General features: G+C 51.8%; 1 protein-coding gene across 2 annotated transcripts in view; it reads right to left on the minus strand.

Annotated features, from left to right (window-relative positions):
* The window catches only part of CRYL1 (crystallin lambda 1), an 81,434-nt gene that overhangs the window by 57,257 nt on the left and 957 nt on the right, over nt 1-23,220 (minus strand). For both annotated transcript variants that reach the window (XM_021717530.1, XM_021717529.1), the window contains exon 2: nt 9,238-9,364. In XM_021717530.1, the coding sequence (XP_021573205.1) occupies nt 9,238-9,364 (127 nt within the window). The remainder of the gene's footprint in view (nt 1-9,237; nt 9,365-23,220) is intronic.

Below are 23,220 nucleotides of genomic sequence, written 5' to 3' on the forward strand. Positions count from 1 at the left end.
GTCTCTAACGTGCGCAGGTGACAACTGCCGGGGCGGGGGTGGGTGCAGGAAGGATAGCAGCACCCACCTAGCAGGGGCCTCCTGAGTTGCTGTGCAGCAAGACACTGGACCAGGAGGACATGAGAGATAGATGCATGGTATCACCATGAGCAATGGCCCCTGGCCAAGTCCAGGAGGTTCATATGGCCTCGAACCCGCATGTGGGCAGCCACCCCATGCTGTGACTGGCGGTGCTCAGTCATGCTCCAGGATCCCTGAAGGGGTTCCCACCCACCACCTTGCCACCTTTGGTGGCAAATGAGCAGCTCATTCAAACTTATGAGCAGAGCAGCAGCCCCAGAGAGCCTGGGACAAGGCCCGCAACACACCAACAAACAGAGGCAGAGGCTCCAGCGAAGGAAGACCTGGGTCGGCTAGCTCCATCGTAGGACGCAGGCTTCCCCCAGGAAGGCCACACGGCTGAGGGGACAGTGCACTCACCGGCCTCACACAGGCAGGTTCTGGAGCAGCAGCCACGGGAGACAGGTCTCCCGTCGTGCTCAGAGGACACAGCAGCAGCTGCTCCCACCAAAACAGCAGCGACCGCCACCGAGCGTCCCAGCCGCCTTCCTCACGGGCGAGCAGCTCTGCGTGGGCAGCGGGCCAGGCCTGGAGCCACAGGAGGGCCTCGCCGGCCGCTGGCAGACACAGCCCAGCTCTGACAGGCGCGGCCGCCAGCTTGAAAGCAGCTTTTTATCTCCCACAGCGGCTCCAGTGGATACCAGGACACAAGTCCTTCCACATTGACTTTCAAATGAAGATAAATAGTGCAAGGCAGCTCCCAGTCAGCAGGTAGGAGCCCAGGGAGCCCAGGGCGGGAGGAAAAGCAAACAGCCCACGCGGATCGTGGGCCAGGCTTCGGAGGCCTGGCGCCCGGCACAGAGGCCCGGCATGGAGGCCCACCCAGTTGCTCCTTGCAGGTCGCGAATGTCAAATGGAACCAGGCCCCACCACGTGCTTCACAGACTGAGCAAGGAGGCTTCTGGTGTCCCGCCACGCACAACATCCGTTTTCTCAGGAAGTACCCACCACCCACCACCAGGGCAAAAACGAACATGCCTGGGGAGAAAAACAGCGGCAAATACTAGAGGTCCCAAAGGGTCTGCTATTTCCCAAGCATTAAACACCTGCGTGGTGGCCACTTCCACATGGGCTTATCATGTTTTTAACCTAGTGATAAGATTTTAAAAAATTACTTCCTTAGCTTGCATTTATCTATCCTATTGACAACTTTATAAACTAAAAATGTCTACGTTAAGGCCATATGCAGTAGCTCACGCCTGACATCCAGCACTTTGGGAGGCCAATGGGGGAGGATTGCCTGAGCCCAGCAGGTCAAGCCTGCAGTGGCCATGAGCATGCCATTGCACTCCAGCCTGGGCAACAGAGTGAGACTCCAACTCAAAAAAAATGTTTATGTTGGGTACTTGCTTATTTTGACTTTGGGCAATAATTGAACAGCCTATAGTTTGTAACGCAGAAGGGACAATTTGGCTTCGTCTAGATAGACACATCACCAACAACCAGCTCTCACTCGTGTTATAGTGTCACTGTCCTCTCTGCAGAAAGGGCTCCGTAGGGTCCTTTAAAACACATATCTGAGCTTCTATTTTTTAAGTTTAGAGGAAAGCGAGGGTTACTCACTCAGTCTTACAGCTATTTTAGAAACCAAGTTAAGAATGCCAACATTGGTACGACGCTCTATTGGTTGTTGCAAATTGGGACAATGTTTTCATTTAACACCTATTAATCATTTTAAATCCACAAGCCCAACACCAGCAAGCTTGAGAGTAAATGCTCCTTAGGGTACAGGGTGATTTGCAATGCCACTCAGCAATGTGCTACCAAGAGCCAGGGAGGGACGTGCCTCAGCCATTCCATTGTAATGAACTTGCCCTCTAAACAAGTAACAAAAAGCACGGAAGAAGGAGATACAGGGTGGTCATCAAGGGGGACCCCATTATACAGAGCTGGCAGTGGCAGTGACGTTGCGGTCTTCCGTGCAATACTCGACTCAGTCGACTCTCCACCCCGGGGGCTCTTACCCAGCCCCAGGAAGAACCACAGACTCTACCAGGAAAGTGCTAAATGTTGATTTACACAAGCAGAATAGGACACTGTGTCTACAAGGACACACAACAATTGCTATTTTACTATAAGAAATCATAAATGAGAAAAGACTGGAAACAAACCTAGTGAGTATTGCAGTAATCACATCAGACACATCTTCCCCTTTCAGGTACATAAACCTGCTAATATTTTAAATTCATATTGTCTAAAGGAATGCTTTGTGTCATGCACCTGGAAGGGAAACTGTGTCCACCTTGAGGACAGAGCACTAAGAACGTCAATGTTAGTCCCGGCACAGTGGTGTGAGCCTATAATCGCAGCACTTTGGGAGGCTAAGGCAGGAGGATCACTTAAGTCCAGGAGTTCAAGACCAGCATGGACAACATAGCAAGATCTCGTCCCTACAAAAAAAAACTTTAAAATATTAGCTGGGTTTGGTGGTGCACACCTGTAGTTCCAGATACTTGAGAGGCTGAGGCAGGAAGATCGCCTGAGCCTGGAAGGTCAAGGCTGCCATGAGCTATGATCACGCTAATGCATTCCAGTCTGGGTGACAGAGTGAGACCCCAACTCAAAAAAATGCTGGAACAGGCATACAGGAGCCACCCTGGTCCAGTCCCAGGCAGGGCGGATCATCATGCAGCCCTCTGTCACCAAGAGCTGCATCTCCCCGCACTGTTGCCAGAGAACCCCCACTGTCCTCACAACCTGCCCCCTTACAGCACGTTGGCAGCAATCTGCCCTAACACCTGTCCCACAATCGCAGCCAGCTGGATCCAGCCCCATACTTAGAGGCACTACAAAACATCACCTTTAACTCTCAAAAAACGTACTCTATGCCATGGGCAGTTTGGTGAGAAGGGAGAAGGCCAAACTGCCCAGATGAAAAGTGCAGTAGAAATTCCAGGCACACGCTGACCACGGGCTGGGCCTGCTGCCCCTGGCCGGCCACTCTGCCACAAGCAGCTTCATACAACCTGTCTCGAACTCCCCAGTCCCATGACAGCTGGGACACAAGCGGTCAGACCGCACTGTGAGGCCTGGGCCACAAACCGCCCACGAGCCACGCTGGGGCCTGCATTCATGGTTGCTGGAGGCCCACAGGAGTCCTAACCTGGACCCAGACAGGACACAGCAAGAACACCCTCCCCTCCCACGACCTGAGCTGTCTTCCCGTGTCTTGATGAACTACGGTCTCACATCCCATCTGGTCCCAGGAAGAAGCTAAACACATAATTACAGAGGAAGGGAAACACCCGTGTCTCAGATGTGTGGATGACAGGTCTCATGCCCTGCTCGTGGTTTATCTTTGAAGCTGCACATACCACAAAGCAAGCAATCTGACAAATTAAACACAGAGACAGAAGTAAGACCAGTGCCTGGTTCCCATGCACACTGCTGGATGGGGCCAGGGCGGCCATCCGAGAAGCCAGGGCTGTGGCTGGGGCAGGAGTAAGGGACACTCTCCACCCTCATGGGAGAGACCAAGAAGTCACTTCCATGGGACACCACATGTGGGATCCCCACCCACACAGCCAGGCCACGTGCCCAGGGAGAGTACAGCCACACGCCCAGGGAGAGGATGACCACGCACCCGGGGAGGGGACGGCCACGTGCCCAAGAGGGGGTGCCACTCATAGTTGGACTCATCGCAGACAGACCACAGTCATTTCACTGTGGGCGGAGTAGCTGCACATCGGACGGCTGCACAGTGTCTGACTCCATTCCACATCACACTCCAGAGAAGGCAAAGCTCACGGGACATAAGGCTGGACACAAGGTGGGTCGGTGGAGTACAGGCCAGGGAGGGCAAGCGAGACCCACTGCCCAGCAACGGGGGTTCCGTGGGTATGGGAAACGCACTGAAACCTGACTATGGTGCAGGTTACTGCATGCCTCTGTGTGTTTGTCAGACATGCAGCGCTGACCGCTGAAACGGGTGAATGTTGCCTGTAAATTATACCTCAGTAAACCTGATTTTATGATTTTTTTTTAAACATACACAACAGGAAAAGTGAAATTCCGGTGTCCATGCTCACCCCTGTTACCTTCAGACTGGCCGGCCCTCATGCCTCGTGCAGCCTGAGCGCCCTACTTCTCCCCCAGTGCCCCGGAGGGTTATTCTGGGCCTCAGTTAGCCAAGACCAAAACCCCAACAAGCTTCGCATTTGAGAAAACATACAGAATTATAAAATGGCACTAGGATTCCTGAGCACGGCTTCCTGCAGTCACCAACCGTGCCTGAAAGTCCTCATCAAGATGGCCAGCATGTTCTAAACGTTCAAGGTGATGTCTGCACGGACAACGTCCATTGTAGGTCTAGAGTCCAGCCATCATCCTGATTTTGAGGGATGAGCCCCACGTGAACGCCCTAACTCTCACACCTTCCCCCTGCTGCTGGGAGCGCCAGGCGCAAGTTCCCGAGATGAGATAACGCCTCGCTCACGGCCAGTGAGCCTTCACGCTCTTCAAAGTCAAGGCTGAGATGGGCTTTGGGGAATAAACGGATTTTATTTTAAGCACAGTAGATTTGCTTGCCAGGCGAGACTTGATTTCAAAGTTGCACTAAGTTCTGGAAAATCAGGTTTCTGTATTGCACACTCCCACACTTCGGCAGAGGATGAGGACACTCCCTGACCCATGCCCACCTCTGGGTCTGGGGAGACTCTATCAGAGGCCTGACACTCACGTGGTGGGGCTGTGGCCCCGGAACTCAGGAAAGCCTGCCCCAGGACTGGTTTCGGTTGAAGAACCGTGGCTAGCAGTGTGTGTGCGTTTATGTATGTGTGTGCATGCATGTGTGTGCATATGTGCGCATACATGTGTGCATGTGCTTGCGTGTGGGCCCACAAGCTCTGTCTCCTGCTTTTCAACAACTCTCTGAAGTAGTGATAATTTTCTCTTTCTAAGAAAACTGCAGCATGAATGGGACAGGAGGTCATCGTGTTAAGCAAAATGTGACAGGCACAGAAAGACAAGCCTCACATGTTCTCGCTCACATGCAGGCGCTGCAAAGCAGACTTCGTGCTATGGAGAGGAGGGGGTGGTCCCAGGGCCTGGGAGAGGAAGGAGGGAGGGGAGAGAGAGGTCGATGAAGGGGCTCAAACATGCAGGTGGATGGAATAAGTGACCATGTTCAGTAGTAGAGTAGGGAAGTTAGGGCTAACAAGAATGTGGTGTATATTTCCAAAGTGCTAGAAGACAAGATCTGGAATGCTCCCGTTGCAAAGAAAAGGGTTTGTGGCTGAGCACAGTGGCTCACGCCTGTAATCCCAACACTTTGGGAGGCCAAGGTGGGTGGATCACTTGAGCCCAGGGGTTCAAGACAAGTCTGGGCAACAAAATGAAACCCTGTCTCTACAAAAAAAAAAAAATTAGCTGGGCGTTGTGGCACATGCCTATAGTCCCAGCTACTTGGGAAGCTGAGGCTGAAGAACTACCTGAGCCCAGGAGGTAAGGTTGCAGTGAGCCTGGGCAACAGAGCGAGGCCCCAACTCAGAAAAAAAGTGTTTGAGATGATGAACACCCCGATTCCCCTGATCTGGTCTTTGCACAGTGTATACAAGTGTCAAAATATCACATGTACTCCAAAATATGTACAGTTATGATATATGCATTTTTTAAAAATCTTGACTGTTTCCAGGTAGTCTAGATGAATTTTTCTACAATTCGAGTTTTTCTCAAAAATCAGGGAAAGCAACTGAGGATGCTGACGAGAGGGGGCAGCTGGTGGGATGCCCAGGGCCCCGAGACACGGTGGGCCGGGGCAGGGGGCAGTTGCTGGCCAGCTGTGGTCACAGGATCTGGAACCTCAGCCGCGGCAGTGTCCTTACATGGAAGGTGATTTCCAGTGTGACCTCAACTGGTGAATGTCACAATTTTTTTAGTCCAAAAGTTATATTTCTTCCATGTGATACCGGCCTGAGCAAATCACACAGCAAGAAATGTTTTATTTTCAACAAAAACCATGATACAGAATTCCATTTACGGTATAGTCTCAAACACATTAGAGAGACAGACTAACAGGAAAAATGGGAAAAATACAAAGACACAAAAATATGAACTACTTTGGAAGTCACGGGCCTACGCAAGATTTTCCCAAGCTTTCTTCATGTTATGGAGACGCCGAGCTCTTTAGGGCATATTTTTTAACAGTCCTGGATTGCTGGAAACACTGATGTAACTTAACGAACACAAGGTGCAGCAGTAGGTAAGTGTATTGACCTGTTTGTTTGGTAAATCTGAGACGAGACACAAACACACTCTGGTTATAAAATCTGCAGGAACCATCTTGCCCCGGGTCCTATAAAGAAATGTGTAAGGCTGAGTGCAGTGGCTCACTCCCATAATCCCAGCACTTTGGGAGGCTGAGGCGAGAGGATTGCCCGAGCCCAGGGGTTTAAGACCAGCCTGAGCAGTTTGGTGAGATCTCATCTCTACAATAAATAAAAAATCAGCTGGGCATGGGGACACATGCAAGCCACTGCACTCCAGCCTGGGCGACAGAGGGAGACTCCTCAAAAAGAAAAAAAAAGAAATGTGTAAAATGCTAAGACCATTAGTCCAGTCAGCAGGCAAATGCAGTCTGGACTTTCTCTTTCTCGCCCATCCTGCATTCCAATCAGCACCATCCTCTGCTGAGTACCTTCCCTGCAGAGTCCATCAGGACAGAGATTGCAACTCAAACTCTGTTTCCCTGAGGAAACACTTAATAATGCCTCTGTGTCATGCACAACGCTGGGACTCCATAAGGGACCACGTTTCACCTAGGCACCGTCAGGTGGGCGCTCCCAGCGTCACAACCCAGCTTCCATCTCACGCCCTGTCTCTCCCTGCCTCTTGGACGGGACTGTCACCATCGTCACCACCCCAATCCGGGTACAAGTTATATTTCTTCCATGTGATACAGGCCTGAGCAAATCACATAGCAAGAAATGTTTTGTGGGACGCTCATCCCCTGCTCGCTCTTCCCGAGACACAACCCCCACCTCTGCTGCCCCCACAGCCTCCCCCAGGCTCAAGTCCTACTTCTGTTCAACCTTCCCCAGATCGTGGTCACAGCCAGTCCCTTCACCCGTCACTCCCTGTAGTGCAGGCAATTCTGGGATACACTCCCTCAGGAGCAAGCCCTGATGTCCACACCCTCCTGCCCCAGCTTCCCCTCCACCCCGCCTGGCTCATGCTATTCTGTGGAACAGACGCTGCCCCATGGTGCACCATAAGAACATGCTCATTTAGTCTGCAAGATAGAAGTGGGCCCTAGCTAGGGAGAGTTTTTAGCAGTGCTCACTTGTGCAGAATACCATGCTGCCCGTGCCACTCACTTACCACCAAGGTTACTATCAGCAGTCACATTATAAGATGATTACCATTTACTGAGCATTCCCATGCACCAAGTCTGAGCCACACCCCATGAGTTAGCACATCCCGAAGTCATCCCTTAAAAGGAGGCCACACCTGCTATGGTGTTCTCGAGTCATGGAGGGACCCCCAGTCTATAAAAACAACACTGTTTCTGGAAGACACACCCAAGCCAACTCGGTCATGCTAGTTGTAGATGTTCACAGAAATCATCTCCTAAACTATTCAGGAATAGTTTACGCATCCCAGAGACAGAGAGACACCGAAATTTAGCATGGATATAGTAATAATTCCTAGGGCATGACTTCACAATTGCTGTTGCTAGAAGTTTTGTAAATAAGCTTCCTAAAGACCACTTTACAGGAAAAAAAAAAACCACATGGTTAACAGAGCCACGAGTGTACTCTAACAGGAAAATTCCAAAATGTTTGGAAATTCACCACTGAGGCTGGGATAAAATTCCCAATGCCAACATCATGGAAGGATTCAAGAAGCTCCGCCTGGAAAACTCTCCAGGAGGCAGAGACGAGGCCCTTAAGAAACTCTTAGCAACTCAGAACACGGTTCTGGTGAGAACAGACACTCAGGGTGGGAGGTCCCGCCAGAGTCTGAACAAAGGGGTTCCGTGAAACATGGCAGCAGGGTGTTACGGGAATCCACCAATATAGTCACACTTCAGGCCACATCATGCCCTGCCGAAAACTAGGCCCACCTGGAGCAGCTTCTCTGGAGACTGCCGAGCTGGCCGGGAGCAGGTCCTCCTGCTGTCCCTGCGACAGGGTTGAGCAGGTGATGCATCCCAAGCTCCCTAAAGACCCCCAGCCCTCAGAAGATCCATCAGTTCCAAACAGATGTCAGCATATCAAGAGAGACAAGAGCACCAGGAAGGGATGAGGTGCTGAACTGGCCCTCCACCGTGCTCTGTCTCGATACATTGAAGTGAACTGGAGAAATGTTGGAGCAGCAGAGGGCGCCATGCACATCCAGGCAAGTGGCTGGCTTGGGGCCACGTGTCCCCTGGAAGACCCAGAGCCCCGGTCTCCTGTGTTTGACCCAAATCTCAGAGCAGGGACCAAGCCCAAAACATGCACGGCCTTTCTGCCTTGGCCCCAAACTCTAGGCTGGAGAGTGACAGCAAGAACCTCAGAACCCAGAAGACCACGGAGGGGTCTCAGGATGATGGCACTCTCATGTCTAGTCTAGGTGAGTCCACTTCAGCCTCATAGGGGTAGGTGCAAGCTTGCAAAAGATGCGTGGAGGCCTCGGGGCCCTACCCAGGGTGGGTCTGTCCCCACACAGGGCAGGGCCCTGTGGATACATCCTGTGAGGACTCCCCTTTTTTTTTTTTAATGTGAAGCTGTTGTAAAGGCTGAAGGCAGGTGTGAGATTTTCTTGGCGAGCTCTTTAAACTTTTACTCAGTCACAGATGAGAAGGAGAATCTAATCTCTCATTTAATAAGACAATAAAAGAGAACAGTGTTAGCAGTGTGGAAAACTCTATTTTTGCCCAAATTGTGACACTTCTAAAATACCCACTGTCACTGTTGTTTGACGAAGAGTCACAGAAGACGTTCTGAGGACCGCGTTTCCTGCCACGTAGCATTCACTCCTGGCCTTTGGCTTGGCTTCCCCAGAGAGGCTGGCAGGCCCTGTGGCTCCAGCAGCGTCCACTCACCTGGACGCACAGCCTCGAGCCACCCACTCACCTGGTGTGCAGGCCCGGGCCGTCCACTCACCTGGACACGTGGCCCCAAGCCAGCCACTCACCTGGATGTGCATGGCGCCCTCTGCTGCTGCCTGGAGGTCAGGGCAGCCGCTAATGAGTGACAGCTGTCCCTCCACACTCAGGGGGCCCTTCAGGGCGCCGACCTGCTCCAGGGCCATCATCTCCTTTCTGAAAGGAAGCAGAGAGAGGCCCCGTGAGAATCCCAACACAAAGTCACAAACACACACCTCGATGTCACTAATCCCCAGGACAAGGCGCATCAGAACCACAAGGCCAACCACAGCAGCCGAGAAACGGGAAACGCCAGCCATGGGGGGGATGTGGAGACACCACAGTTGTCGTGCACGGCAGGTGAGACCCTTGAGAGCGGCCCTCGGGGACAGTTCGCACCCACATTCCCAGAAGCAGCATTTGACAGCCAAGAGGCAGGAGCAACCCCAGTGTCAGGGACCAATGGGTGGAAAACAAGACAGAAATGCACGCAGGTGAATGTGATTAACCTCAGCGAGGATGGGGAGCCTGACAGGTGCCCGTGGACTCTGAGGATGTGACAGGGAGACATGACAGATGTGGAAGGTCCCCCCTGTGTGACCCCACGACGCAAGGCACCGAGAGCAGAGGGATCAGAGGCAAACGGGGACGGGCCACAGGCTGAGGGTGTGGGGGCATTTGACAGGGACCACTTCTGTTGGGAAGGCAAGAGGTTCTGGAGATGGTGACGGGGACGGTGGAGCCACAATGTGAATGCACGTAGGACACTTGAGACTGTCAGGATGATAAATACGTTATATACATTTTATTGCAATTAAACATTCCTTGACTCAAATTTCAAGAAATAAATGAGGACAACCCCTTTGGGTCCCCTCCCACTGTGGGACCTTTTTTGTCCTCTCAATAAATCCTGCTTCCAAAGAAATAAAAATAAATAATAAATAAAAGATGAAACCAGCCCTGAGGGGGACGGGTCCTTCGTCCTCCATCCATCGGGGGGGTGCAGGGATTGAAGGTGTGCCGTCCTCGGGGCGGCCTCCCGTGTGACCTGGCAGCCCCCAGGCTGCGCGCGGAGGGGCCTGTGCAGGGTTGAGGGCTGGGCTGCCACCCTCCGAACGTGCAGCATAGATGTTGAACGAGGGGCCCCGCATGTTCCCACGAGTGACAGGGCCAGAGCTGCTTAATCATGAGGGTTAAGTAAAACGGACAGAGTGGGGGTGGGACACACACAGTTGCCCAGGCCAACAGGCCCCGACCTCGTTGGCATTAGGGACTGGTTTTGTGGAAGGCAGTTTTTCCACAGACAGGGGTAGGAGTGGTTTGGGGACCATTCGAGCACACTCCCTATAGTGTGCACCTTATTTACATTGTTACATTGCAATGTTACAATGTTACCTATTGTTACATTGTAATATATCATAAAATAATCATACCACTCATCATCATGCAGAATCAGTGGAAGCTGAGCTGCTTTTCCTGCAACTAGACCATCCCATCTGGGGTGATGGAGACAGTGACACCCACAATGGGTGCTTATGTCCCGTCAACTCCAGTCTCACTTTGGCTGTGGTCACTGCAGAAAGCCCTGCTGCACACAGACAGCATGTTGGAAATGAAAGCAGACTTCTCAGCGCTGACCTGACAGGAGGCGGAGCCCAGGCAGTGATGGGGGGGATGGGAGCAGCTGTAAGTGCAGATGAAGCTTCTCTCGCTGGCTGCCACTCACCTCCGGCTGGGCAGCCCGGTTCCTAATGGGGTTTGGGACCTTTGGCCTAAGGACCAACATCCTGCCTTACACGATGACTGTGGACTCTGCGCCAGTGGGTCGAATAACTGTTACATCATCACAGCGTGGCTCTTCTCTTTAAGTAGCTGATACTCCGAGCCTAAAGCCACCCTCTGCAGTGGAACCTATCAGGCGGCCATGCTGGGGAGGCAGGGAACACCATGGTGTGTGTCCAGAGGGACCGGAGGGCCGCCACCGGGAATGGGCTTTGGCTCTGGGGCGGGGAGGTTGGAAGCACATCTGAGGTGGGTCACTGGACCGGACACTCTCAGAGGCAAGGGCAGTCCAAAGACTGGAGATGTCACTAAGTCCCATTCACGTGGAGGGAGACCAGACCCAAGACAAAACCAATGGGTGAAGGGGTGGCAGTGCCCATCTGAGCTGAGAGGGAATGTGACATCTGTGGGCTATGCAGAGATGGGATGTGGGCCCACACCTGGGCACTCTGACACGCCTGGCTCGGCCTCCTTCCACCTGGTCTGAGGGCCTCAGTGGAAGCACAGAGACCGTGTGTCGGCCCATGCCTGGGCACTTCGGATGTGCCTGGCTTGGCTTCCTCCCACCCTGGTCTGAGGGCCTTGGCGAGTGTCAGACCAGCTCTCAGAAGGATGGCAGGGGCCACTCTTGTTGTGTTTGTGTTTCTTCTCTTTCTTTTTTTTTTTTGAGTTGGACTCTCAGTCTGTCGCCCAGACTGGAGTGCAGTGGCCACTCCCGGCCACCGCAGCCTCACCTGCTGGGCTCCGGCGATCCTTCCGCCTCAGCCTTCCGAGTAGCCGGAACTACAGGCGCGCTACCACGCCCGGCTGATTTTTTGATTTATTGTAGAGATGAGGTCTCGCTGCCCAGGCGGGTCTCGAACCCGCAGACTCAGGCAATCCACTCACCTCAGCCTCCCAAAGGCGCGGGATTACAGGCTGAGCCACCGAGCCCGGCTTCTTCTCTTTCTTAAATCTGTACTTTCTGCATGTGGCTTCAGGTACAAATGGAGGGAAAGAACGTTTCTTGCTGCTATTACTACAAAACAAAAACACGCTGAAACACAAATCAACTTCCTTACTATCTTTGGCAAACAGGAACCTTGTGGAAGGATGGCAAGCCTCCACCCATCAGGCAGACGTGAAGCCTCCCCTGCCGGCAGGACAAACAGCCACTGTAGCACCATGCACACAGGTCCTGGGCGGGAGGGGCGACGTGCAAGACCCTTCTCCTACGGTGATTTGGAAGGCCTGCGGTTACATTCACTGAAAAATCTACCTCAAAATGGGGCCAGATGCGGCGATCTCATCTGGAGGACCATAAGGACAGTCAAATGTCCCTACTCAGACCTTGCCACCCACAGAGCAGCTCAACGCTGGGTCCCGAGAATCCCAATGATCATCCCCAGTGAGCAGTCATTTTAAACGTATTCTAAAGAACAAATTACTTGAAGTAGAGGCTTATAAAGTTATTTAGTGAAATATACACAAAACAGGCCAAGCACAGTGGCTCATGCCTGTAATCTCAGCACTTTGGGAGGTCGAGGCAAGAGGACTGTTTGAGCCTAGGTGTTCAAGACCAGCCTGGGTAACAGAGTGAGACTCCATGTCTACAAAAAATGTTTAAATTAGCCATGTTCAGTGGCGCATCCTACAAAAATTTTAAAAATTAGCCAGGTTCAATGGCACATTCTTGTAGTGTCAGCTACTCAGGAGGCTGAAGCAGGAGGATCACTTGAGCCCAGGAGGTCGAGGCTACAGTGAGCCATGATCACACTCCAGCCTGGGCGACAGAGTGAGATCCTGTCTTTAAAAAAGCAACATTAAGAAAAATGTACAAAACGAAGGATGTGTCTCAGCCAGTTCCTCGGGAAGTTCACATTAGCTGTATAGGGTATTGTGAGGTGTCTCAGCAACAGATCAGAAACAGAAGAGTTACAGGTTCAGCAGCTAAAATCAAGAAAGAACTGGTTCAAGGTAAGTGCTGGCAGATAGACTTCTGAAGCATCACTGAGAGAAGTACAGCAAAAAGGGTCACGAGAACAAGTTCCCCTGCGAAGATAAAAAGGGAACGTACCACGTGCAGACCCCGAGGTCATGTGATCCCAATCAAATACCCTTGGCAAGTCTCCCGCTGCAGACGGTGCCCGTCATCTGCATCACCAGGGAAAAGCACCCCACGTGATCCAGAGAGCATTTACTTTTCATTCATTGTCTGGTTTTGATCCATCTTTCAAAACCGTTTAGTTACACAACTCTCCAAACATGCTAAAAAAAAACACTGAGTTGTGCATATTACACGAGTCAGTTGTGTGGTGTGTGGGTGCAACTGCGAGAGAGCTGCTGCATTCGTATCTGCTGCTGCTGTAACAAGTCGCCACAGGCTCATGGGCTTAAACAACACAAATGTGTTATCATACAGTTCTGGAGGTCAGAGGCCTCAAGGAGGCCAACAGCAAAGTGTCGCAGGGCTGGGTCCTTCTGGAGGCTCCGGGAGGAGTCCGTTCCATGCCTTTTCCAGCCTCCGGAGGCCACCTGCGACCAGCCATCTCCACTCTGACCTCTGTGTCTGTCACCAGGTCTCCTTGGACTCTCCTGTTTCCCTTGTCCCTTGTGAGGACCCTTGTGATGACAGCAGTCAACCGGCCAACCTCCTCATCTTGCCTTCCTTGATATAATCACATCTGCAAAGTCTCTTTGCCACATAAGGTAACATCGTCACAGGTGCTGGGGACAAGGACATGGACGTCTTTGGAGAAGCCATTACTCTGCCTGCCACACCTGTTTTTAAAAGCTTTAGAATAAACAGAGCATGTAATGTGGAAAGAAGTCCTGCAAATTACTGCTCAAGTATGAGGACTTCTCCGATGAGCCACCTCTGAAGGGCACTCCGATAGGTTTCGACTGGCTCTTTGTGTTATTGAGAAACGTGTTGTCGATGGGTCACTGTTTGACAGGCAAGCTGTCTTTCCTCTCCAGCTGCTTTCAAGACTTTCCTTTTGTGCTTGGTGTTGACAGTCTCGCCATGCTGCATCTGGGTACAGATGTACTTTTTTCTCCATCATGCTTGGGGTCCCGTTCTCCAGAAGCTGAGGACTCGTGTCTTGAAGTGACATAGAGTGACATCTCTCAACCCATACATCTCTGTGAGTTACATCTGTCCCTATTCTCTGAGTCCTTCAGGACCCTAATGACATGGGCATTAGACTTTCTCTCTGGCCTTCAGACTTCTCAGCCACTTTTCCACACTTTCTGTCATCCCTTCATCTCTTGAGTTACCCTAAGTTATCTCCTCAGGTCTGACTTCCAGTTCACTGAGCTCATGATTGACTGTTTCTCCTGTGCATTGTGCTTCAGGCTGTGAGTGGACATTCACTGAGCTCTAACTGGGAACTATGTGCACCTCGGTCTGAGGGACCTTATCCTGGAGATGAACCATATCTTGCCTCTGCCAGGCACCTGGGGGCACTACCAACCACGGGCCCACTTTGAATTCCTGGTTTGGGGTTTTTCAGATGACAGGGGTGTATGGATTTGAACCCCACAACTTTGAGGACTGCTCTATGGTCATAAACTCCAGAGAAACTCTTCCTACCTCCACCCAGAGTCAAGGCCAAGGTCGACGGGCCTCCACTCATGGCTTAGTGTTGCCTGAGTTCTCCTTTTCGCAGAGGATGTTGCCCTTGGGGGATTCTAGCTCCAGCTTGGCTTCTCATCTTCTGCAGACTGAGGTCAGCTGTTAGGATAGCGAGACTGGCAGTGTCCCTCAGAGCAGCTGCCAGCTGAGGCTCTCAGGGACCCCTGGGATCAGGGCCCCCAAGCTAGGCCCGTGGGCGCTTCCTTCACTTTCTTGCTGGCTCAGCTATGCATTATTTTTAAAAGCCTCTATAATCCCAGCAGTTTAGGAGGCCGAGGCAGGAGGACTGCTTGAGGCTAAGAGTTCAAGACCAGCCTGTGCAACAAAGTGAGAGCTCATCTTTATAAATTTAAAAAATAAAATTAAAATTAAAAATCCAGGCATGGTGGCAAGTGCCTGCGGTCCCAACTGCTCAGGAGACCAAAGTGGGAGGATTACTTGGGCCCCAGAGTTCAAGGTTGCGGCGAGCCGTGATTGTGCCACTACGTTCCAGCATGGGCAACAGAGCAAGACCCTGTCTCTAAAAATATAAGAATTTAAAAGTTCAAATGAATATAAAATAAAAAGTCTCCAAACTATGCATTTATCCAATATTTTAAAGTAGAAAAGGTTTCCAAGATACTGACTTTGCCTGAAACAGAACTTTGACTTTTTTTTTAAGTTGGCATTCCCAGATATCATGCTTCTGACATTTCACAGGAAAAGGGAAACACTCACCGTCTTCATTTTAGTAACAGTGATGAGTTATTCAAAGGGAATTTGATCTTACTACACATAAACCCACAGCACAGAGTCAGTCATGCACTATTTCCACCGCGGCTCTTGTTCACACGTGCCGAGATCTCAGAGTAGCTCATGCCAAGACCTACTCTGTGCATCCCCGTTTGCCACTTGAAAGAAAATGACATATAAATAATACATGAATTCATCCAGATCGAACAAACTTAGCCTTAAAAGTTTGGAGGCGGGCCTGGCAGGAGGTGGCGGAGTCACGGGAGGATCCCTCAGGAGTGGCGGTGCTGTCCCCAGGGTGGGAGGGAGCTCCCCGCTCTGTCAGCTCACCCAGAGCTGGGAGCTGAAAGGGCTCGGCCCCCCTCCCACTCCTGCTCCCTCCCCACCCTCCGCCATGACTTTAAGCTTCCTGGGTCCTTGCCAGAGCCCAGCAGATGGCAGTGCCATGCAGAACCCTGAGCCAAACAGACCTTTCTCCTGCATGAATCGCCCAGACTCTGGGGTTTCTTTACAGCGAGGCAGACGGATGGAACCGCACAGTATGTGGGCCAGTCGACGCCAAGCAGCTACAGAAGCAGAGCTGGCAGTGGGATCACCACAGTGGAGGGACAGAGAGAGGCCTGCGAGACACAGCCACCTACAGCTGCGTGTTTTCCGACTCACAGAGGCTCGCGTGTCCCCTGAACAAAGTCCGTGTTGGCGACAGAGATGGGCTGCAGACCTGCCTCCCTGCCCCCTCAGCTTCACCATCAGACCTTGCTGGGAGAGGTACACTGGGTCACCTCACCGTCAGAGGCCAAGAGGGCCTGGCACCGGGGCACCCCCACCCTCACAGCCCGAGAGGGTCTATCGCCGACGTGTCAGGGATTCGACGGTCCTGTTGACTGGGGAAGATCACAGCACATCTGAATTCCTCCTACTACACAATCCATCTAAATTAGACCTACAGTCCTGGCTCAGCCTAGGAATCCGCATTGGAAACGTCAACCACGTTGCCATAAACACAACCAGAACGAAATGGCCTGAAGAGCTATTTGCAGCAGTCAAACAGAAACCCATGTGGGCCGACTTAGAAGCACCACAGGTGCAGAGGAAGAAGGGTGACCATTACTACCCAACCTGTTGCCTTTCTAGCACTGTTTTCTCTTCATAATTTATTCAAGAAATTCTAAAGCGTAGAATGAATAATAAACATCCTCTATCTCTCCCATCCGGAACCAACCGTCCTGATCCTGGCGTGTTCGTTTCTTGTCACTTCTTAAGAAAACAAAAGGTTAGAGACAGACGACGGCAGCCCCGGCAGATGGCCCCTGGGAAAGACGCAGCGGCCAGCACAGACACGGCCACCAGCCTGTGCGCGACCCTCCAGCCTGCCTTTCGGCCTTGTTCGGTCTCAGCGAGACCAATTTCAATTTTCCCGACTGACTGTTTTGGAAGGTTGTCTGCATGGAGCCTGTCGATGACGCCCATCAGCATCTAGAAAAGCTACGCCTGTCACCCGGGACCGCCCCCTGTGTGCCGGGCCTTGGAGCCTGCGCTTACAGTAATAGCATCGGGCAAGGGCGCAGGTCGACAGCTGCAGTGGCTTCATTCTACCGCGAGAGGGCAGCCCAACACCAGGACTCCATATGGGCACCTTGACCTCGGTCAAGTTAAATTTTTTTTTATTGCGAAGAAAAAGAAATCTTAACAATTCTCACTACAGGGTGGGATGTGGGCGATTTTTACTTTTATATATTTTTGTTCTTCAAGTTTATTCAAAAAAGGATGACACGCCTGTCATCTCAGCACTTTGGGAGGCCAAAGTAGGAGGATCACTTGAGCCCCGAAGTTCAAGATAAACCTGGGCAACCCAGTGAGATCTCATCTCTATAAAAAAAAGTCAAAACAATTAGCTAGACGTGGTGGTGCCCCCCTGTAGTCCCAGCTACTCAGGAGGCTGAGTCACAGGGATCACCTGAGCCCAAGAGGTTGAAGCTGGGGTAAGCTGTGATCGTGCCACTGCCCCTGGGCATCAGAGTGAGACCTGACTCAAAAAAAAAACAACCAAAAGATAAAGACAGTGGCTAGATTGGAACCCTTGACTCCCCGGGGCCTGAATGAAGAGTCATGGATGCCAAGAACTTACAGCAACAAGGTGGCGGGCTAAGAGCTCTCACCGTATTATCTCAATTAATTCCCCAAACCACCTTACAGGGAAGGAACTATGACGACTCCGTATCCCAGCAGAGGAGAGGATACTCGGTGAGCTACCCAGCTCTGGAGGGCTGAGCCAGACCTGAATGCAGAGCTCACAGCTGCATCACAGGCCACCAGCCCCTGCACCCTCACATGTGCCTGCTTTCTTGCCGCTGCCTGTCTACTGCACACTTCCACACACACTGTCACTGCTGAGGACTGAGGCTTTCTTCCAGAGATGCCAGCACTGGCCAATCATGAATCCCGAGGGAACCTTTCTCCACCTATCCCCTGAGGTCTGAGGCAGATAGACAGGGGGAGGGGCCCTTGAAGTACCAGAGGAGAGTCCGTGTGAGGAGAGGCTACCCAGCCTCCAGCCACCAGGAACCTAGAACACCAGTGGCAAAGCCCAGAGACCAGCAGGGAAAGAAAAGGCCAGGCTAGCTTCCGTTCGGGCGGCTGCCTGCACGTCTAGGTGATGGTGGCACTGCCGTCTCCTCTCCCTGACCTGGCCGGGCCCAAGTGCAGAGGCCAAGTCAGCCTCATGAGGCCCCGGGATCACCCTCCCCGCCTCAGCCAGGATGAGACTCCCTAAGACTCTGAAGTCACCACAATGCAGGCGAGTGGGAGCTCACGCCACTGACACAGTCCACGAGCCGTGGTGACAGCGTGAGGACTCTAAGCACCTGGTGGGTGACTCTGAAGCAGGGGTAGTGGATCACCAGTGTCTTGTCATAAACAGCAGCTCCAGACCTCTCCTGTGGGCAGTGTGGCTTTCTTAAAACCTTGAATGCAGCCGGGCTCGGTGGCTCAGCCTGTAATCCCACGCCTTTGGAAGGCTGAGGTGAGCGGATTGCCCGAGCCCGCGGGTTCGAGATCCGCCTGGGCAGCGAGACCTCATCTCTACAATAAATCAAAAATCAGCCGGGCGTGGTAGCGCATGCCTGTAATTCCGGCTACTCTGAAGGCTGAGGCGGAAGGATCGCCAGAGCCCAGCAGGTCGAGGCTGTGGTGGCCGGGAGTGGCCACTGCACTCCAGCCTGGGCAACAGAGTCTCCAACTCAAAAAAAAAAAAAAAAACCTCAAATGCCTGCCACAAAGCCATTCCAGGGTGGCCCAGCCCCCACCCGGCACCGTTCACACCCATGACCCGCCCAGCCCCTTAGACTTAGGACTCTGAAACCTCGGAGTGAGGACACAGATTTCAGTGACCATAGGAAGAAAGAAGGCTGCCCCTCTGTCCCACAGGAGACCCATGGGGTCCCTGCCCTCCAGGCCCCCTCCTCACTCAGCAGGTCCCCTCCCATCCCCCCCAGGTGGGGGAACAGTGGGACTTGGGGGCTGGGGAGAGGCAGAGCGGACGAAGCCTGCTTAAGCCCGAGGATGTCAGTTCTACCCCAGTCCCTCCCCCGAGGATCAGGCACTGGCCCAGTCACTAAGCATGGTGCCCTGGTTTCCTGCTCACCATTGCTGGAAAGCACACCGGGGGGGCGGGGGTGAGGCCAGGGAGGCAGGACTCTCCCCAACCTCAAGCTCATGTTCCAAGCACCACCCACCTTCCAGGGCCCCGCCACTGCCGCTGACACGTGTGTGTCCACCTGCACGGAGGCCACAGGACCACGACAAGTGTGTGTCCGCCAAGGTCCAGCCAGAGCCACACGCCACCCCGCCACCCGGGAAAGGACAGCGTTCCGACTGCTCCCAGCACATTAGATGCCCAGTCAGCACGCCTGACATTCACAAGGTCCATTGGAAGAAAAGTCAACAAGGCAGTGAAGCAATTATTTGATCTGCTTCAATGACAGCAGGACCTGTGAACACACAGACACACACATAAGCAGGGCAAACCGCTGTGCTTCCTCAGAGGCAAAATCTTCCTGGGCTCTGGTCCATGGCAGGCTGTACTTGCTCCATCTGTTTTTCTTAAAACACCACACTCATCCTCTGAAATTCTTACCTAAGGCTAACGGTGCCAAGCAGTGGGAAACAGGCACAGCAGTGACACAACTGTGAGTAAGGTTTTCCAAGGTCATGCCACCTTTCCATTTTTTATTTATGTTTCTTTGTTGGGGTCTCACTCTGTCTCCAGGCTGGAGTGCAGTGGTATGATGACAAATCACTGTGGCCTCAACCCCCTGGGCTCAGGCGATCCTTCCGCCTCAGCCTCCCGAATAGTTGGGACTACAGGTGTGCACCAACACATCCAGCTCTTTTTTTTTTTTTCATAGAGATGAGGTCTAGCCAAGTTGTCAGGCCTCAAACCCCCAGGCTCAGGCAATCCTCTCACCTTGGCCTCCTAAAGTGCTGGGATTATAGGCTGAGCCTCCACGCCCAGCCTGTGTTCTTATTTGTTTTAATTCACTAAGATCCCTTGGCATGGTTTGAGTTGTGACAGAATTTCCTTCATCTTCTAATGTCTTAATAATATTCTTAAAAAAATCAACTTCACCCAAGGTAGGTTCATTTTTACCAGTCCAGAATCCAGATCAAGCAAGCACAGCCTGCCATGGACCAGAGCCCAGGAGGGTTTTTTGCCTCTGAGGAAGCACAGTGGTTCACCCTGCTAACCTGTGTGTTCACAGGTCCTGCTGTCGTTGGGACAGATCAAATAGCTGCTTCACTCCCCTTGTTGACTTTTCTACCACTCAGCAAGATTAGTGTTTAATAGGTCTAACGTGCATAGGCTTTTCATGCAGAAAGAGTGGACTTTCAACCACACAGTATTTTCTGCTCTAAAAACGTTCAGAAGAATCAGAATATGGGGAGTGAACCCAACCACAAGGGGGGACAGGCAGTAGGACGTCGGCAGGAGGAGTAATCCCTGAGTCCCCAGCAACAGCTCCTGTGACTCAGTCAAATAATTACTGGGATGATGCCCATCATGTCCTGGACTCTGTGAACAAGAAACACACTTCTTCCTGCATGCGGGGTAGCTAGTACAGAGACCATGTGACACTGAACAGTGAGGGATGGGGCTTGTCATGCCCGGTGTCTGTCTCCTGGGAGCTTACAACCTGCCATGGTGGATGACCACAGGACAGTGTCAGGAGAGATGCCCGTGGGCACAGACCATTCCACCCCTCAGTCCATTCAACCCAGTCAGGAAGAGCCATCATATCTGCTTCTTGGCAAAGGGCTAGCCAGCTCTCCTCATGTTCCTTTCGCCTGGTCTGTGGTCAGGGACATTTCAACCATGGGCTCCTGAACAGCTGAGGACCGCAGGCCACATGCAGCATGGCTGTCGATGTGAACTCCCAGCCACTGTCAACCTGGTGTCTGGTCTCACTGCACTGACCAGAATACTTACAAAAACAAGGTCTGGGCTCAGTCCTCTTAGTGTGGACTCCCAGGGCAGGAATGATACACTTGAAGATCATGTGATTTAAGACAGGGAAGCGAGAAGCCTTGCTGAAGAGTCCCTTAAGACCAAGGATTCGGCCCTCCCGAAGGGAAACATGACCCAATTCAACCTGGTTTTCCTGAAGCTATTGATCAGGAAAGGTCATTGTCACAAGACACCCTGAGATCCCTGTTTCCTGACAAAGAAGCACAACCAGTTCTGCACCTGGAAGTTAACCCAGCTTAAATGTATGTGTGAGTTATAAAAATAAAGGCACTGCTACTGAGGAAAGATGTGTGCCTTTAAACTCTCAGGTACAGGATATTTCGGTACACTGGCTTCTTTACAATTTGGCCGCTAACAGTAATAAGTTATGTTGGTCTTCCTAGTTGAAAACTCTTACAGACTGATTTCTCAAAGTTCAGTCTAGTCTGGCCCTGACATGCAGCTTTTAATTAAGCATGGTAGGATAACAGAAATGCCTTTCACCTGATTTTTTTAAAGCCGGGGGGGGGGGGGGGGAAGGCTGGGCACAGTGACTCATGCCTATTATCTTAGCACTTTGGGGGGTTGAGGCAGGAGGATTGCTTGAGGCCAGGAGTTCAAAACCAGCCTGGGCAACATAGCGAGAGCTTGTCTCTATAAAAAAAAAAAATTTTTTTTGAGTCAGAGTCTCACTCCATCGCCCAGGATGGAGTGCAGTGGCACACATGCTCACAGTCACCCCAGTATCGACCTGCCGGGCTTGAGCAATCCTTCCACCTCAGCCTTCCAAGTTGCCAGAACTACAGGCACACGCTACTGCACCCGGTTCATCTTTGATTTATTGTAGAGATGGGGGTCTCACCAAGTTGCCTAGGCTGGTCTCGAACCCACGGGCTCAGGTAAGCTACTTGCCTCGGCCTCCCAAAGTGCTAGGATTACAGGCTGAACCACCAAACCCACCCCCAAAATGTTTTTAAATGATACATTTTTTGCCAGACATGGTGGCTCATGCCTGTAATTCCAGCACTTTGGGAGTTTGAGGCAAAAGGATTGCCTGAGCCCAGGGTTTGAGACCAGCCTGGGTAACATGGCGAGACCTCCTCTCTACAATAAATCAAAAAATTAGCCAGGTGTGGTGGCGCATGCCTGTACTTCCAGCTAGGAAGGCTGAGGTAGAAGGATCACTCGAGACCAGCAGGTTGAGGCTGCGGTAGCCGTGAGCATGCCACTGCACTTCAGCCTGGGTGACAGTGAGACTCCGACTCAAAATAATAATAATAATAATAATAATGACAATAATTTTTTAAAAGGGGGGTAAAATCTTACCCACAACCCCCACGTACTCCCCGATGCCTGAAAGGACTTTAAAATGGTCAAAACATTACAAAACAAGGCCTGAAATACAAATGCTCCAAGAAATGGAAGAAAGGGCTTTCCACTAGGAACCCTGGGGTTTTCTCTTAGTTACCAAAGGGGTTGGAAGTGGTTCCACAAAATGGAAGACAAAATGGTCACAGAACAGAAGCATCTAGCTTCAGCATGGGCAGACTCGGCTCTCAGCACCATTGTCTTGTGCGGCCTGTGAGATAAGATGGTTTTACATTTTTAAATGGCTGGAAAAATATATTTAATAACATTTTGCGACTCATGAAAATTAAATGAACCAGTTCCTTGTTGATCGGTAAGATGGGTTTTGCTGGCGCACAGCCAGGCCCATCTGTCCTCGGATGATTTGCAGCTGCTTTCACTCAATGAGCGCTGAGACAGAGACTGCATGACCCACGAAGGCTGAAGTTGCCTTGTGGTCTCTGGTGGGATGGTGAGGCTCAAGAATGTTCCAGATCTCAGGGTGGGTGGCAGGGCCGTGGATGTCCACACTATCATTATTTGTCCCTCACTTGCATAAGTAATCAATTCTGTGATATATATCAATAATCGTAGTAAGCACTTTGAGAGGCTGAGGCCTGAGGACTGCTTGAGCCCAAAAGTTTGAGACCAGCCTGGGTAACAGAGTGAGACCTCATCTCTACAAAAAATAAAACAAACAAAATTAACCGGGCATGGTGGTGTGCACCTGAAGTCCCAGTTTCTTGGGAGGCTGAGGTAGGAGAATCACCTGAGCCAGGAGGTGGAGGCTGTGGTGAACCATGATTGTGCCAGTGCACTCCAAGCCTGGGGACAGAACAAGACCCTGACTCAAAAAATTAAAAGTAAATGATGAGCCGGGTTTGGCTCAGCCTGTAATCCCGTGCCTTGGGAGGCTGAGGTGAGTGGATTGCCGGAGCCCGCGGGTTCACGGCCCGCCTGGGCAACTTGGTGAGACCTCATCTCTACAATAAGTCAAAAATTAGCTGGGCGTGGTAGCACACGCCTGTAATTCCGGCTACTCGGAAGGCTGAG

Source organism: Carlito syrichta, unplaced genomic scaffold, assembly GCF_000164805.1.
Source record: "Carlito syrichta isolate Samal-C Ts95f unplaced genomic scaffold, Tarsius_syrichta-2.0.1 Scaffold309850, whole genome shotgun sequence".
In the NCBI taxonomy this organism is placed as follows: Eukaryota; Metazoa; Chordata; class Mammalia; order Primates; family Tarsiidae; genus Carlito; species Carlito syrichta.